The sequence below is a fragment of the Patiria miniata genome, unplaced genomic scaffold (assembly GCF_015706575.1).
Source record: "Patiria miniata isolate m_02_andy unplaced genomic scaffold, ASM1570657v1 HiC_scaffold_6, whole genome shotgun sequence".
Classification (NCBI taxonomy): domain Eukaryota; kingdom Metazoa; phylum Echinodermata; class Asteroidea; order Valvatida; family Asterinidae; genus Patiria; species Patiria miniata.
The window spans coordinates 17,279,300-17,297,228 of record NW_024037073.1 but is presented as its reverse complement, the minus strand read 5'-3'; the positions used below and the strand labels follow the sequence as shown (position 1 = coordinate 17,297,228).

The window sequence follows — 17,929 nt, the reverse complement described above, 5'->3', positions numbered from 1 at the left end:
ACGAAGTTCACTCAACACTCTGTGTACAAACCCTATGAGAGTGGACTGAAAAATTCTAAGTGTTTTCTAAGAAAATGCTTGTACTTTCTCACTGCTCAAATTGACTTTGATGACATGAAATTGCTATCTGGGGGCTTGTTAGTCAATACAAAGGAAAATTAGTGAACTTCGCATATGGTAATCTTGCCTGACCCTTTTGTGAATTCATTGTTACTGAATTAAAACAACAAATAAGCCCTTTAAGATGGCTGCTTCACAAAAGGTCTATTCTTGGAGGAAGTAATAGGCTACCAGACTTTGCATTTGACTTCCGGGTTCATGTAGCTTCCAGCCGGACAGTTGAACGCAGCGTTGAACGCCTCGTTGTTCTGCAGCGGACCGATGGTTCTGTGCGAACGAGAAAGATAAGGCGAGACGGAGTTATCATTTTTGAAAATGTATTTTTATAGAATTGGTTGGTTACAGATAACTAAAGCTCTAGAGTTGGCAAGGTAAATAAAGTTATAGTTTTCTTTTTAAGTGCTACCACGTCGTTCTTGTTTTTCGTAAGCGCATATTAACAAACCGTTTGTAGTTCAATTTGTCAAAATTGCATTATTTTCTCTTTACTTCAACTGTTAAACCTGCGAGTGTTCTCGCAGAATCTATATGATAATTCGAAAGTCTTTAGTGTGGTGGGATGTTTTTTTTTCGGACTTATTCTCGGACTTATTCTCGGCGTTCAAACTCGCAAAATGCTTCAAGCTTCTCGGCCTGTATTGACCCAAAGTCCCAGAGACAGGGGTTTAAAGTCGCCGAAGCCAAGGGCGACAATAAAGCCGAGGTTTCGAAAACACCTTAGATACCTGTATCTGCCGGGACTGTGCTTCCACTTGTCCACGTACTCATCTACGCCCTTCAGTGTCAACGCCTGGCACCAAAGCTGGATTGCAAGAAATTAATCAAAGTTTTTCATTAAAATGGCTCAACCTAGTTGAATCATTTTACATTCACTCAAACTGTTGTTGTACATTAAGAAGGATAAGTGCGAAAACTTGTGTTTAGCCAAGCTGTGCAAGAGTCTTGCCTGCGGGATATCGGCCTTTGTGGTTTTTGTCCAACTTCACATGAAACCTTTTTGAGCGATACAATAAATCATTGTAAGTTCATGCCGTTGAGAAGTTTCAAAGTATTTTGAAGGGACGGGTCTGTAAGTTGGGGCGAGAATCGGTTTCTAAATTATAAGGAAGTGAAAATTACCATAAAGGAATAAACAAGAAGTGTGCCACTTTTTATTGATTCAAAGGGGTTTGTATGTTATGATAAAACAAAATTATAACAGACCGAACTACTAAGCCCCGCCTCCAGATGTATTGACCAATCACAAAAAAAAAATGATATGCGTGCATTTGCATATGACACGCCCAGCATATTGTCCATGCGCACGTGTGGGCGGGGCTGAATGGATCAGTTTTCATTGATACCTGGGCATATGACAGGAAGAACATCTGCTCTTCGGTGAAGTCAATGCCGGGGAGACGAGGTTGCTCGGGTATGTTGTCCATGTAGGCCTAGATGCAAGAGGACATTTGGGGGGAAATTGGGAAGAAAATTTATATTGTACCATACACTTACGTGCACAATTTTATAAAGGAGTATGTGATGCAATGAAAGGATTGGACTCGAAAATAATCCCGCAAAATATGCCGGAAAATGAGTTCCCGGAACGTTCATTTTGTGCATTACTCAAGGGAATGTTGCGGGGAAACTTGATTATGTCCTCATATTGGTGACCGAGATGCAATCAGCCGATTGGGCACAAAACAGTTTCTTAACTTTCCTGGATTATCAAGAGGACTTGTGATATAAAATACAGTTGCACTGTTTATAATTTAAACATATGATATGCATGCTGATGATACCTTGTAGGACTCTCTCAGGCCTCCGTTGTCAGCAATGTTTTCAGCCTGCGTCCTATCTCCGTTCAGCTGTATTAACAAACAATTTATATAAGGTATTAGATAATGGACAACTTTTACAGCGAAAGATAATGGAAAATTTACAGCGATTCAACCTAGTCGTTTCCCTAGTGTGTGTTGTTGGGGTTTTTTTTTTTATAGAAAACGGAAGGTCATTGACGAAAAGAATTTGTTTGCCTTTTCCTTTAAGATGTGGCAGCCACAGGAGAGGGCGCTATTAAACAGTCTGCTCGCCATATGTAACTTAAGAAAAGGCTAAAAATGAAACCTACCTTCCTGTTGTTTTGCGGCATGACGAATTCGGAGTACTGGTCGATGATACACTGCTTCTTCTCCACGAAATTGTCGATGGACTCTTGACTCCACCAGACTTTATTGTTGCCGTCTTTGTCGAACCGTCTCCCTGTGAAAATAGACCAAGATATTGGAATTGAAACTCTTAGAAATAGCGGCCTCCCATCAATTGATGAGTTATACTACTGACACAGTGGTCCCATTTTAATTGAATTGTAAGTCAACAACATTTCTCATCAAAGTTGTTGAGTTTCTTTTCGTTTTCGCACGACAGATGTCAGCATATTATATGCATGCCTTTCACACAATAGTTTGTTACGTTACTATTCAGATATTATGAACCACATGAGGATTTTTATAACACTCTCGGTCAAGCAGTTGTACCTTGTTCTTATACGTGTTTCCCACCCAAATCCCGAAATTCATTTTGCCCCTAAACCGATTCGGTGACAGTGGAAATTGTAGTGTTACCAAATGAGATCATTATAGCAATATAGGTTACTGGCCAGACAACAATGTGAGAAATCGGCCATAGAATTATCTACTGTGGGCACGGTGAGAGCAGACGCGCTCCCCCCCCCCCCCCCCCATTTCAGAAATGGCTGCCATGCCTCTAAAAGGAAGAGTTTGCGATGGCTCCTCATTTGGAATATTTTTTTTCACGACAATAAACGTTTGTAGGAAGTCACACACGTGACTTCTAGATTTATTTACCCCTGTTGTCAAAACCGTGGGTTATCTCGTGCCCAATGACGACACCGATTCCACCATAATTGGAGTACCTGAAATACAATAAAGAAAACTGGTACATTTGGTTTAATGAAAAGATGAACTCGACGGTAGGTTGAGAAACCAAAGCTAACTAGCATAATTGCTAACTAAGGTTCTTTCAGTTTCACCTGTTCACTTCATTTTATACAAATGGAAAAAAGTCTGGAAGGGCTAACAAGAAACAATGTATGGAGTTCAGTTTATTGTAGTGATTTTTACTCACCAGGGGAGATCCTTGTGGTAGAAAGGCGGTTGAAGAATGCCCGCGGGGAAGCCTAGAAAACAAGAATATCTGGATGATAGCCTTGGTTCATTGTTGGTTGGTCGGTAGGTGGAAGGGTGTGAGTTTGTTTCTGCATTCAATAGGGGACGTTGAACAATAGAGGACAATAGGGTTCACAATTCCCGAGAGGTTCCCAATTTGGATTTGTGTACAAAACATATGGGAGGTGTTCCTTAAAAGTGCACAAACAAAAGAGGGACAATAGGGGGTCCCCGATTGAGTCGGTTGTGCATCAAAATGGTGGGCCGGTTGCCAATACCGATGTTCCACACACAATGTGTGTATTTTCCTGCAATCGGGGACCCCCTATTGAGCCCCTTTTGTTTATCTTCCTAACTTTTTAGGACGACCTCCCATTATGTTTTGTACACGATTAAAATCGGGGACCTTTGGGAACTGGGGACCCTATTGTCCTCTATTGTTCAACGTACCCAATTGAATGCAAAAACAAACTCAGTCCTTTAGGTAAGGGTTAGGGTTATGGGGAACATATTGGGGAATATTGGTATTGGGGAACATAGGTAGGTATGCACCCGGCTGGTTGGCGTGATGGTTGGATCGTTCATTTCTCGGCTAGCGGTTGGTCAGTTGATTGTCTGTTTGCCAGTTTGTCGGTTGATCGATCGTCAGTCCGGCAGTTGGTTGTCGCTTGATAGCTCGACAGGTCGGTCAATCATCGATAAACAGCTCGATGGTGGTCCGATCGGTCGATTGGTCGGTGGTCCAATGCAGTTGGTCGGCTAGGGTAGCTTCTCAAAGCGGTTAAATTGGTGGCTGGTAATAAGTGTATCTGATGCATGAGTGAGTTGAACATGATTCACGTGGGATAGGTTGGTGTAGGTTGGTGTAAAGGTGATTGTGTTTGCTTGCTCGACAATTCGGGCGATACACAATGCAGTGCGCCACCAAGAGTTTGCCATGGCGAGTCCATTTTTCAAGTATACGGTCGACAAAACATGGCTCATTTGAATGAGTGTCAGTAGACAGCTTGATCTAATATGTTATGAATTGGAGCATAGCGTTCTGCCGCCTCACAAAAAACACCATATTGATGATAAGAAAAGGGCAAACAGATCTTCGAATCATACGCTTACGAAACTACTGACCGGAAAAACTAACAATTTCAAATGTCCCGCGCTGCGAATTTGTCGACCATCTCCCACAATACACTGGGAAAAATGAACTCTCCATGGCAAACTCTTGGTGGCGCACTGCATTGTGAATTGCCCGAATTGAAGTTGCTTCAGTGGTCTTTTTGTGTTTCCGACAGGTTGTCTGACATGATGATCTTTGACGAGGTCCTACAAGCGACAGCTTACAGATTCCCTTTACGTATGGAGAATGGTAAGCATTGACGACGGCCGGTTGGGGTCCACCCGATGCGGTCAGATTAGTTACTGGCAGTGTATCTGATGCATGAGTGACAAGAACATGATTCACGTGGGATAGGGTTGGTGTGGGTTGGTGTAAAGGTGAAGTGTTTGTTTGCTCAACAATTAGCCTCTGTACTAATGGCGTCACACTTTGTTTACGTGTGTGCTTTCACACGGTGCTCAGTGGACCGTGGGCCCCTACTGGCTCCATAGGGAAGTGCACAGGTAAACAAAGTGTGACGTCATTAGTACGGAGGCTTATTAGAGTTGCTTCAAAGGTGTTTTTTTGTGTTTCCGACATGTTGTCTGACATGTTGATGCTGGACGAGGTCCTAAACGACAACTTACATATTCCATTAACGTACGGAGAATGGAAAGCGTTGACGACGGCCGGCCCACGGGTAGCCCACCTATAGAAGAAAAACATAAATCATCGATGAAAACATGTAGACAGTTTTAAGCCTCGAAATGATTGAATTCTTTTAAGTATTTCATGCAAAGGACAAAAACCATTTTGGGGGTAAAAATAAGTACACATTATATTGTCAGTTGTATATTAAGGTCAGTTAAAAAGAAAACATGTTTAGCGTCCTGCCTTTTTGAAAAAGTGGAAGGAGGAGGCTCTCTTTTCCCTTCCAAAATGGTTGCCCCACCGGGCTATTTTTCAAGATGGCCGCCAGCTTTTTTTTCTTTAAATGGCCACCACTTGAACTCAGGAAATGACATACCAGCTTTATATGGCCTAGATGCAAATGATGTCGCTGTTTAACATTTGTCATTAATTTCGGTTGAAACAAAAAACAAAACAAAAACAAAAAAAATAAAACGAGGCGGCCTCCAAAAAGGAAGCGGGAGGGGACGCTAAACATATTTTTTTTTCATTTGGCCTGATGAACTGGAAATCAATGTACAACCTTAGGTACAGTTTGAAATTGCAGAAGATTGCTGGTTCTTTTAAAAGCTATACATACTGATAGATTAATACCCAAAGTGCGGAAAAATTGTAATCTGAGATCGTGCAACTGGAAAGGTATACCTAATATCCAAACATTCGAGCCCTACTCACAGTGATTCATTTTTGTTCACGTCTTGACGCAAGAGCGCCATTTCACCCTGGGATGTCCACTCGCGGTATCTCACGTTATTCTGTAAATACTCATCGTCCTTGGCAGTCACCTTTGGGCAGAGAAAGAGACAAGAATTGGATACCATTCATCTTTATATTTTTGTGTGTATGCTAAAACATGATTGGACCTCCCTGGTCTGTGCATGTGACCTTTATACTGTACCAGAATGCGATACTGGAATAGTGATGAGAGCTTAACGAGCCACGTGACGACGCTTCAAGCCTCACTTTGATTCTTTTAATTGTTTAATTCCGTATTAACAACAGCAAACCACAACTTGCCATCTAGAACTGCAGACTCCGAGGACGTACTGAAGGCAACCCCCTTTAGCAAACCATCCTCAAAATGAGGCCTCAATTGATCCAGATTACCCAAAAGGTATAGTGTTTCTTTGGCAAATACATGCACGACAGCAACCTGGTCACCCTTTATCAACCGAACATACACACGGGGTGGAAATGCGTCACCTAATACTACCAAACACATTTGCTACTTACATCGGCATACTTCGCATCTAGCTTGGCGTTGTCTTTGATCCATTCTGGGTAACCAATTGCGATGTCCATAGCATCTGCCTAAGGGGATAATAATAATAACAATAACAGTCATTACAAATGGCTAATTTACATTCCATAAACTCACAATGTTTTAATTAAAATATTGCAGCCAGTTAACAGAGCCTGATTTCACCGTGCTATGTGGTTACACAAGGTAATCGAATCATTCAGTGACCGAGTCCGGAGTTACGAAAAACTTTCTCATCGACCAAGCAATTCGAAAATTATGCATCGTTAAAAAGGTTTAAAAATTTACTGAATAGTGGTTCCGATTAGATGTATTTTGGGAAGTGTGCTCCTACTACAGTGAACTAGACGTTGGGTTTGCAACACTTCTAAGAACCATTTCTCCTCGGAGACAGTCACTGCAAACGATGCATACTTCTTCCAAACGTTCTTTTCGCGGATGCCCGTTCGGGGTATAACACGGATCTTTCGCGTGTAAATAATTTCGCACGAGCCATGTCATGTTAGACACTTTTGATGCAAACGGAGTTGTGTGGCTTGGTCGCTCTTTATGATGACCCTTTGACCTTACCTTTTCAATAGCCACCGCCTTGTCTGCCTCCTGCATCCAGTCATTTGTTTTCAGCATGGACTTGAAAGCAGTCTGCAAATTGCGAACCAATTCAAGCGTCTACAGGAAGAAAAATACATTAAACAAGAATATTCATCTATGTGCATTTCTTATGCGAATTCTTATACAATTTCTTCCTTCAATGTTTATTGGTATATTCACAGCTATATATTCAGAAAGGTTTGTATTCGGATTATGTTTTATAATCTCGTTGTGAATGTGATCAATAACCGGAGTGTAAAAGTTATAATTATTCAAGGTTTTAGTATTTAGGCCTACTTGGAATGTGTATGCAGTGATAAGCATATGTATTTCCAAGAACACACCGCGTGCGCGTACTGCGCGTATGTGCACAATAAACCCGTAGCGTGTTCGCGCGAAGTGTGCTAGCGTCAGAAATGTGCTCAAACATGTCCCTCCCTGTGTTCTCCAAAATCTTGTTATACCCGTTGAGGGGGTACTTATCATTATGAAACCACAGTCTTTGCTGTCCCATACCTTCTGTTTAGCATCCTCAGGGAAGTGGTCTTCCACGTACATTCTACCGCTGATATACTTGTATATCTTATTGGCGTTCTTGGCGCATGTCTTCCAGCGAGGCGTGGCAGCCGACGTGCCGTCCGCTACCTCTTGGTACTTTTGCTCGATGGCTAGGAATGTCTCGCTCATGAAGGGGACCAGCTCACTCACCAGACGCCAGATCATGTAGTTGGCCTTGACCCTGACGGGGAAAGAAAATAGCCGTTCTGAACTTTCTTTCTCGTCTAAAATCTGATGGCATGTTCAAAAGTACAACGGGATCGATGAGTCTTCAAATACAAGAAATAATGCAGAACTGGTACCGCAGAATATAATTAGGACGAAGAATATTTTCTTCTTGTCTGGTAGAAAGTCAGTACGGTAAAGTTTGTCATGAGTTAATCTGGCCCATCGGGTTGGCGTTTATCTTCAGTTTCTTAGGCATGAATTGACTGAGAATATCTCTATTCCCCTGGATGGGATGCCAGTCCATATCAGGTTACTTCCAAGCTAATGCCGGTACCCATCCACACTCCTGGTGGAGAGGCAAGTGGGCGTGAAGTATAGCTCGCCCAAGGACACAACATGTGGCCAGGACCCGGATTCTAACCCCTGACCCTCTGATCAAGAGTCTTGAATTAACCCTAACCTGTAGGCCATGCCTATCTATAAGACAGCGCAGCCCGTCCTGAGATAAAAACACCGAGGCTGCTATATACAACTGCCAATCCTAATGTCCCGGCAAGCAACGTTCGGCAAAACAGTACCGATAGGAGGATTTTATGTTGATGGTAACGGCCATTAGTGTGTAAGAATTACTTTCAAAGTTGTTTCAATGAATTCTTTCTGTGAATCTAGATTACGATAGTCTTTATTTATTATTTGTTTTACCCACCTGTCGTCTTGGTCTCTGAGCCACAAGGTGACGTTGCCAATGTAGTCCGGCCTGTAGTTGACGATGGGCTCGTCGTCTGTAACTCCTGGGTTGACACTTGCCGGCAACATTAGTTGATAGAAACGCGTCCAGTTGATCTGGGAGAAAATTAATGATAGCTTGGCCATCAGTGTTATGATACAAGTGTGATGGGATGATCAAGAGGCCTATAATGTGCAAATGTGATGATAAATATTCATTAGGTTTAATAATAATGCCGGCAAGCGGTAATGTGTTGATTGTAGCTTAAGAGAAGAAATTGAGGCACAGTATTTGGCTAAACTTGGATCTGACTATATTTCTGTCTGGAAACTGTACAAAATATGAGATATTTGGCTTGTTCAGTCCAAACAAGACTCGTTTCATGATATTTGTACAAAGTATATATTTGTGTTGACGTCAACGACAACAAGAAGCAGTGCTGTCGAATCCTTACCACACCCATTCCAATTTGCTTGAAGGTGTATTCAACGTACTTAATTCCATCGTCCGGATGTAACACAGTCAACTGTAGAAAAACAACAACAGTTGTTTTGTACTTACTTTACTTATCATACATTTAACATCTATACGTATATTTTCATACTTAGGAGAGTGGAAAATCGCATTTCGACAACATCATAGCGATTAACTAAATAAACAATCTCTTTCTGATCTCGGAAGCTGCGGCCCAAAGAATTCGTGTTCATGCATAAGTCACGTTTTTGTGCCCATGTCCATTCTTGAAGGAGTAGTGGACTGTTTTGGGTAAAAGAAAACCCCCCAGATTTTCCACCCAGATACCCCATGATGACCTTTGACCAAAGTTTGGTCATGTGACATGTTGGTCACTGATACTTTTGACAAACTTTGGTCGAAATTTGGCAAAAAAATATAGGAGCAATAGACAATTGCAACGTTTGTAACTAACAAATCAACGTTTGTTACTAATAACTAACTAACTAACTAACTAACTAACTAACTAACTAACTAACTAACTAACTAATTGACGGAGAGACTTGATGACCTACTAAACTTCTATAACTACAACTAAAAAACAAATCACATCCTTAAAATAAGCCTTCGGGCTGCAAGATGTGCAAATTGGATACAGGAGCCGTTCGTATAAATAAACCCAGTTTACAAGGCCATTTGCCCTTAATTTACGGCAAACGTTGACAAGGAAAGAATCGAAGACGAATTTTTACGAATGTCTTACGTTAGCCATATGCGACTCGAACTCGATGAGTTTCGTCATATCCTCCTTCGCTACTGTCTCGTTTGCTCCAAGAGCCACGGCAATGTCGATCATGTACTGGAGGTATGCTTTTCTCTCCTGAAAGAAAATTTAGTGGAAAATAAGACCACGATTGTGCCAAAATGTCAACATATTAGCACAATTTCACTGTGCAGGTTGCACTGAATATTGCGACGATGTAGGGACGCAGGCCGTGGCAAGTTGGTGGGAACGTCCTCGTAGCACGCCAGCAACTGTGCCTGTCAAAGACATCAAATCCTTCGGCCGTGCCACACGGAATTTCACGAGAAATGATTGCATGATTTCATGTTGATGTCGGCCTAAACGCCTTTTCTTCAACAGTGATAACTTGCCAAAGGCAAAAAGTTCAAGGCGTTGGCAGGAAGGCTGTTGCTAATTATTATTGTGTTGCCCGCAGGCGGGATCTCCTACGGTGACTCAAGTATCCCTTATCCCGTATTATGCAGGCAGCCAGCTCTGTCATGATCTCCGCCCAAGCATCCCTCCTCAGGACACCGACACAGCTCGACCTCTGTCCTCCCTCATGGTCTCCGCCCCAGCATCCCTCCTCAAGACACCGACACAGCTCGACCTCTGTCCTCCCTCATGGTCTCCGCCCAAGCATCTCTCTTCAGGACACCGACACAGCTCGTCTTCTGTCCGCCCTCATGGTCTCCGCCCAAGCATCCCTCCTCAAGACACCGACATCGCTCGGCCTTTGTCCTCCCTCATGGTGTCCGCCCCAGCATCCCTCCTCAGGTCACCAACACAGTTCGACCTCTGTCCTCCCTCATGATCTCCGCCCCAACAACCCTCCTCAGTACACCGACACAGCTCGACCGCTGTCCTCCCCACCGCTTCACCCATGAGTCGGTTCCCACAGCACCAGTCGGCTTGCGGGCAGCGCAGGATGTCTGTAGCATGCACTGTCCTGCCATGCAGGCCCATCCGCTATTGCCATTTCAAGGACGTTATTGGACATTGTGGTCTCTCGATCTCCATCATCCTCAACATCTTGTGTAACACCCATCGAGGGACTTCCGGGGGGTCAGGGTTAGAGTCTGTTTTTGCTATTGTCTGATTTTTGGTATTGAGGGGGAAATAAGAACAATCATCACCTACCTTCGAATAGTTCTCGTCCAAAAGAATTCTCACCGCCAAGCTCCTAGAATCTTCTCGCTCGTCAATCTGGAAAATATAAATGACATTAATGTTGTAATCATAAAGAATCAGCGTCATAAATGGTGAAGAACTTGTGACTCCTGATCCAAACACAATTAACTGCCGATTGCACGCAAAATAAAAGTCGAAAAGAACAAAATCGGTGTTGTTAAACCGGCTTTCCGTACGCAGCCATGTTTTCAGTCTGTACTGTGTCCGATAAACAGTTATATATCAACGCGCTCATGCAGACCCTGATTATCTAATAGGCACAGTGCGCAATGTGCCTAGGGCCTGCGAAAAGAAATTGACATATCGCGGTAGAATCGCGTCAGTGCAGCCTGTGAACTACTGTCCAATTATCTGATACACAAATGGACGCAGAACGCGCAAAATCTGAGACAAACCAATCTTAGTGTACAAAAACTCCATAGGACTGTCTAAGGGCGTGGCAAACTCGCAAACGGCAATAGGTCAATTAGGGGCCTACGAAAAATGTGAGGGCCTACGCAAATACGGTGGCTAGTGCAGAGAATGGGCTCCGTGCACCAACAAGAGGGCGCGTTTTAGAGAGCTCCGTGGACGGGACACACAGCGTGTGTGACGTACTGGTTCGCGCCTGAAGTACGCACGATTTCCTGATGTGCAAAAGCCACCGTGTCCTCGCGTGAGCGTCATGCGTCTTCGGCGCGCAAATACTTGCAATGGTCTCCGAGACTAATCCCCGCCTCCTATACCTTTTGATACATTCGAAATTCGCAGTGGATGGATTGGGAACCAGTCTAGGTTACCCCAACTCTCCTTTTCTAGCCGTTGATGAGGTACTTGTGCACGGAGCCCATAGGGCCCACGGAACACTGGCGACTAGGGCCTACGGAACATTAATCCTGCCCCTGCGCTCATGGAAAGACTTCTTCATTTCTATTTTAATAATACAACTAAAAGTCACCGAAATATCTGAAGCAATCAGATCATTTCTAGGGGCTTGTCCTTACCAGGGCCCTCACATCCTGGCTCAGCGTCCTGTCGATGTCGACCGACGGGACCACAAACTCAGGAAGGAACGCCTGATGAGAAAAACAAACGACAAACACCTTTAAAACACAATTTATGAACGCAACAGCAGGAGACAGGGCTGAACCATTTAACCTTACTGAAAACGTCAGTTCTTTAAAACTTAAAATTGGAACTCAGCCCAAATAGGAAAATGAATTGAGCCATTGAACATTGCCATGCACTCGACTCCAATCCGCTCTAACGGGTCATAGTTGACAAGGAATCTGGCTCATATTCGACCTTATGCTTTCCGGGTCAAAATGACTATTGTTTCGGGTCATTTTCCAAGGCCGGGTTCGTTTTGAACCCCCCAAATGGGTCTTTTTTTCAACCGGAAAAGTGTTATATTGTGACCTGGAAAAGTGTTATTTTGACCCCCGAAAAAATGTTATTTGACCCGGAAGATTATGACCCGAATCCCGGGTCAACTCCGACCTTGGACTTGTTAGAGTACCCTAATACAGAAGGATTGTCAGATTCGTAAAGGTTTACCTGTAATTTTACCATTTTATTCTTTTCCTTTAATCCAAATATTTCATAAAGAGAGACAAAGTATTTTGCATTTGTCTTTTTTTTGCGAATCTGCGTAGATTTATCGGTGCACTGTTTACATTGCACTTTACCTTTTCAATACCTAGCATTGACAGCCCCAATTGTTTTGACGGTACAGATATCATTTTTCCCTATTTGACCTACAAGAGTTACAGACAACACTACGAGTACACCGTTCTTAAACATGCCGGGTCTCATGTCATTCAATTATATCTGAACTGACCCTCTTTCTGGGTCAAAACTGGCACTTCTCTAAGTCCTTTGTCTGGGCCATTTAAATCGGGAAAGTGTTATTTTGACATCAAAAAAATCGTACTATGGTCGAGAGATTTGTCACTCTAAGGCAACAAATTCTCATTCTGACTCAGAAGAATACCTGGTCAAATTGAACCCGGAATCCGGTCGAGTTTGACTCCATTTTTTTTCAAGAGTGTGTATCCTTAAGAGCTTACATCCAACTTGTATTTGGCAGTGTTGTTGGGATCGGGATATGTGCTCGTGGCCACAATCAAATTCACGTCGTATGTGCCCCTGATGGCGGCCCAGAGTTTCTCGAAGTCGAATTCGGTGGCGTTCCAGTTACCGCCGGCAGGGATAGACCCCAGCACCGGCCAGCCGCCCAGCGAAGTCAGCACGTCCGTCAGAGGTTTGGCTCCCAACGCGTTGATGGTGTCTGTTGGATATTTGCGAAAACGGAAGTCTCAAATTCACTGTGTTAACTTGTAATTTTTAGAAAACTGAATAACAATAGAAACATTCCTATAGTTCACGCAGTCAAATTACTGACAATGCGCACAAAAAATATCAATGACTTACAACAATCGCAAAAAATCGCCCTGTGAATAGAGCCTGGCGTGGACATTAGAACTTGTCATTGGTCTTTTATAACAGTTATAAATTGTCAAGTATTTGAGCTCTGCGCAGAAGGGTAGATGTCACTCTTATAACTTTAACAGAACAACTCATAATAACTTACTTATGTCTACGCAAGACTGGTAGTCGTTCCTTACGATGTGATACGACGAGGGTTCGCCGGCAACGGGACTCCGTTCAAATATAACTGATAAAGAAATGACCAATATGGCAGTTTTAATTAACAACTTCTTAGACACAAACAGTCGGTAAAATTACCACAATGACAATTAGGAAACCCGTAAGTGACCGTTATTTTACGGTATTTGGTTGGCGACTTATTTGACAATGAATATACCGTAAAATTACGGGCAGATTTTTTTACCGATGACGCTACTGTCGATACGGATGTCTCTAAAGTAAAAAGACTGGTAGCGACTGTGGAGTCAGGACAGTGCTGCCATTGTCGAACTAAAATGTGTATGTCGACATTAATGACGGTGGAAAAAGAACCGACAGTGGCAGTGATTTAGATAGTGATGGCGATGAAAAAGACGGTGCACGATGTCGATGATAGAAACAATTGCCAAGATTATGACGACGATGAAGACGATGGCTTTGACATGTCACACAAGAAAATCAGTTTCAGGAGAAGAATGTGAGAAGATTGGATGAGACGACACTGGAAGATGACAGTCGTTTTCGTGAGCTTATGTTGAGTGGCATGAATTACCTTTCAACTTGTCTGTCAATTCGTCTCCCAGGACAGTCAAGATATTTGTATAGGAGCCAGTCATGTTCCGCGCGGCGTAGCGCTGGACCCAGCCACCGCAGCCGTACTCGTAGAAGTTATCGCAGGGATTCACGCTCTGATTCATATTACTCAGGTATTCATACGCTGTAGAAATGAAGAGAAAACACGATATCAAACCTAGAACTTAACTCTTGCCCTTATCCGTTTTTAACAGCGGCAAACTTTCAAAGTAACTTTTGATTCCCGAGTTTCACATTCCGTTGGACGAACTTTGATTAGGAAACATAAACCTGGTTATTAATACAGGGAGAGATATCGGAATTTTGAAAGTTGTTCTCACTATAGTCAATTACACCTTTTAAGTGGTATCATGGTACATTAGTTCATAATCGTTCGAAAGTGTGTCATTGCGGTCTCTGAACTGTGACATTCCTTCGATGAGCGATAGTTTAAAGGACCTGCAACTAGCGTCGGTCATCATGTTGTCACCGGTACGACCTGGTCATTCAGATAAAGAGAATGGGCATAAGATCCCTTTCTTACCGGAGTCATAGCATTGCTTCGTCGTGCAGACCGCCCGATCCAGATCCACGAGCACCGGTGGTTTATTCGCCTTCAGTTTGTCCAGTTCGGCGGCAATGTCGTTCTTTTGTAGCACGAAAACAACTGAAAAACAAACCAAACTCGTCAAATTTTGAAGACGATCGAACATGCAGTGGAGTAGTCAGGGTTTGCTTCAGGGGGCTTGGGGGGTGGGGTGTTCCCCGGGGGAATGTACCAGTTATAGGGGCACTAACGTGACCAACTTTTCAGGGGCCGACTGGCCTGCCCTTGGTTTTGCAGAGTACCTGTTTAATCCAAATAAAAAATCTCTGTGTTTAACTCCAGTAAACAAATATGAAATGATTGACATACAACCTACAGAAGAATAATTTAAAAAAAAAAACAATAGTTCTGTGTTTAAAAACTTAAACTTAAATAATAAACGATTTATCAAAGCGATTACAGTTTTGTATCAAAATTGCGGCGTCCACTGCAATTACATAGTCCCTCAAGCTAAGGCCAAAAAAAAAGTCTCCGGTTTCTGGTATGGAGCTTGTCCAAAAAGTGGTGCGGCGACGCGGCTTTTTTTTTTTTTTACCCGACTTTTTTGTTTCAAATGTCGGCTGATGACTGCAAATGGTGCCCGACTAAACTTAGTGCAAATATATGGGAGTCCAGAGAGGCCACATAAAGCTTATTCTCGATCATAACCCCATCTAAAAACACGTTGAAATTGCGCAGCAGCAGAATTCCAGTCAAACCAGTGAGTTTGGCGGTTTTGAGACATCATCTTTCATTGAAAAAAAAACTTTTTCATTTTGCCGACGCGCATGGCTACGGCGACGCGCGCGCATACCAGAAACCGGAGACTTTTTTTTTTGGCCTAATGATATTTATTTTAGAAACTCAAAATCTCAGTTGGGGTGCGACTTGAGGGGCGACAAGGTTTCATTGGGGGGGGCTGTCGGTGTCGCCCCCCACGCCTCCCAACGCCCCCCCCCCCCCCCCGTGGCTACGCCACTGCGTACAAGCACAGCAAATTTTATCAATATCGGAAGACATGAGGTAAAAAAGTGCGTTGGTCTGACACGGAATGACCCAACAACCTCCTGGCAGAGTTTTCATTGTGTGTGCAAATCTCCGTATACAGAGGGCTGTTCGCGGGGCCCGTACGGCCCACGCATACAGGAGGCCTCCATCTTCAATGTTGGGTGTTGTCAGTAACAAAACGATTGGACTGCTTCCACAGAAATGCATGCAAAAAATTCGAACACCCCCCCCCCTCCTCCCACTCCGACACCCAAAAATGTTTTACTGGTTATAATGTCCGCCTTTTCCCAAAATATGGACAGAGCCAGCTTGATTAGCAGGTATATGTACACAATTCTGTGATAATAGTCTTAATAATCGTCGGATTTGAACAACGCCCCCATTGAAAGTATGGTACGAGCCCCCCCCCCCCCCCCAATTGATTTCTGGAGGCCAAGTCTCCGGACAAAAAGCCATATGTCTACATTTCAGTTTTTGGCCGATGAAACCAACCCCCCCCCCCCTCCCCCCGCGCAAATTCCTGGATCCTCCCCTTACAATTGTTTTACGGTTTAATTAAGATTAATTCTTTTGAGGATCATTTTATACAGATTGCAAGGTTTTCACAACACCCCACTTCTCCCGGACAATGTTCCATCTCTACTCACTTGTGGTGACCGTTAGGACGATGGTGGCAGCGGCGAAGATCCCCAGCAAAATGAGGGGGATCTTACTGTGAGACTTGGAGGCGACAGAGTCCTCGAGCGCCAGCTGATAGGGCGTTGTATGCTTGTCCTCCATGGTGGGAGAATATTCCAAATGCACTTCCCGTAGATCGGCACAGAATGCAACTAATTCCTTTTAAATTCGGGAACAGGTGTAATGTCGATGGTACTAGTGTATGTCAATAATATTAGTATAACTTACGTGATGCATTGTGGCGCCAGTGGAGTACACGTATACGCCATGATCCACAATGGAGCTCAAAGGCAATGAATATCGGTCCTGACAATGACGGCAAAACAAGGTTGTTTATGCTTGCCAGGGTGACCGTAAGGTCATGGCCAAATTCTGCTAAATGCACTACAAACATCTGTCAGATTTATCAAAAATCTGCCAAATTCCCCCAAATTACTCGAAATACAGTATATACACACTTAAAATCACATGCACATTTTGTAGTATTTCCTTAATTAAGGTTCAAATTACATTATAAACAATCTATAGTCACATAAAGATGTTATGAAATTAATGCGTAAATCTCAGGCAAAACGCGCGCGCGGTTGCATCACGACGAAGTCCGGTTCCCAGTGAATCTCAGCACCTAGACCAGCCAACCTGTCCCATTATACAAAGGTTTGTTTGAAAAGTTGAATCTTTTTTGAACAAATGTCCTCCTTTTTTCAAATTTGATATGTTTTTCTGTCCAATAACCATTTTTGCAGAATTCTGCCGGAAATCTGCCCAAAAAATCCATTCTTTCAAATTATCTGTCAAACTCGTTTTTAACACAAAATCTGACCGAAAATCGGCTAAAACGGTCACCCTGATGCTTGCCAGGAGTTGTCTGTATCATGCACTTTCGATGAGGGCAATTGTTAGTACATTTCCCTTTTCCGGTGCTGATTGTTTTCTAATTTAAAGCTTCACTGACGCTGTTTCCTTGCAAGCATCCTGCTGGTTTCTGGTATGGAGTTTACCCCAAGAGCGGTGCGGCGACCAACGTCTCAAAAGTCTCCCATTCAGCACCCACTTACGATCTGGACCGACACAAACATTCTTAAAATATGGATACTCGAGACAAAAATCTGAGAAAACGGTAACCTCGGATCATATACACTACAGCGACATCGACGTCGTGCTGTTCGTGCATGAGCTGCCAGGCTGGTCATTGGTCTGCTCCCTATTGCGCTAATTAGAAAGCGCTCAGTGTTGCGCTGTTAAAAACGTGGCTACATTAGACCATGGTTAGCCAATAACTACCGTTCTTTGCTTTCCAAGGGGACTTGTGAGAAGTGATTGCGCTTCTAAATTAGTGTAGGGATAGCCGTATAGCCGTATAAAAAAATGGTTTGGAGAAAAATCCGCACACAATCGCGGAAAAAGTGACTTTATATTCTTCCAGCTAATCACGATAATTCATATGGCTGTGCTTTTCTCGGATTTCCAAATTTCAGTGGGGGGGGGGGGGCGACTGGGGGCGCCAAATTTGTCTGGAGGAGCGTGCCCCCACGACCACCACGCCCCCCCCCTCCTCCCCCCCCCCCACCCACTGTAGCTACGCCGCTGGAGACATCATCTTATATACATTGAAAAAAAAAGTTTAATTTTGCTGAGTGCATGGCGAAGAGC

General features: G+C 43.4%; 1 protein-coding gene across 1 annotated transcript; it reads right to left on the bottom strand.

The window, feature by feature from the left end:
* Nucleotides 1–165: 165 nt before the first annotated feature.
* On the bottom strand, nt 166–16,610 carry LOC119743098 (endothelin-converting enzyme homolog). The gene is made up of 22 exons (XM_038219451.1): nt 16,246–16,610; nt 14,549–14,671; nt 13,985–14,149; nt 13,376–13,459; nt 12,852–13,072; nt 11,787–11,858; nt 10,753–10,818; nt 9,592–9,708; nt 8,830–8,901; nt 8,355–8,491; nt 7,439–7,661; nt 6,902–7,000; nt 6,304–6,381; nt 5,746–5,855; nt 5,028–5,089; nt 3,247–3,298; nt 2,967–3,034; nt 2,231–2,361; nt 1,902–1,967; nt 1,464–1,550; nt 846–922; nt 166–387 (listed from the first exon to the last, which is right to left on the bottom strand). Exons 1-22 carry the CDS (start codon nt 16,376–16,378, stop codon nt 288–290), a joined length of 2,343 nt encoding a protein of 780 aa, XP_038075379.1. The 5' UTR covers nt 16,379–16,610; the 3' UTR covers nt 166–287.
* Between the last annotated feature and the right edge of the window lie 1,319 nt (nt 16,611–17,929).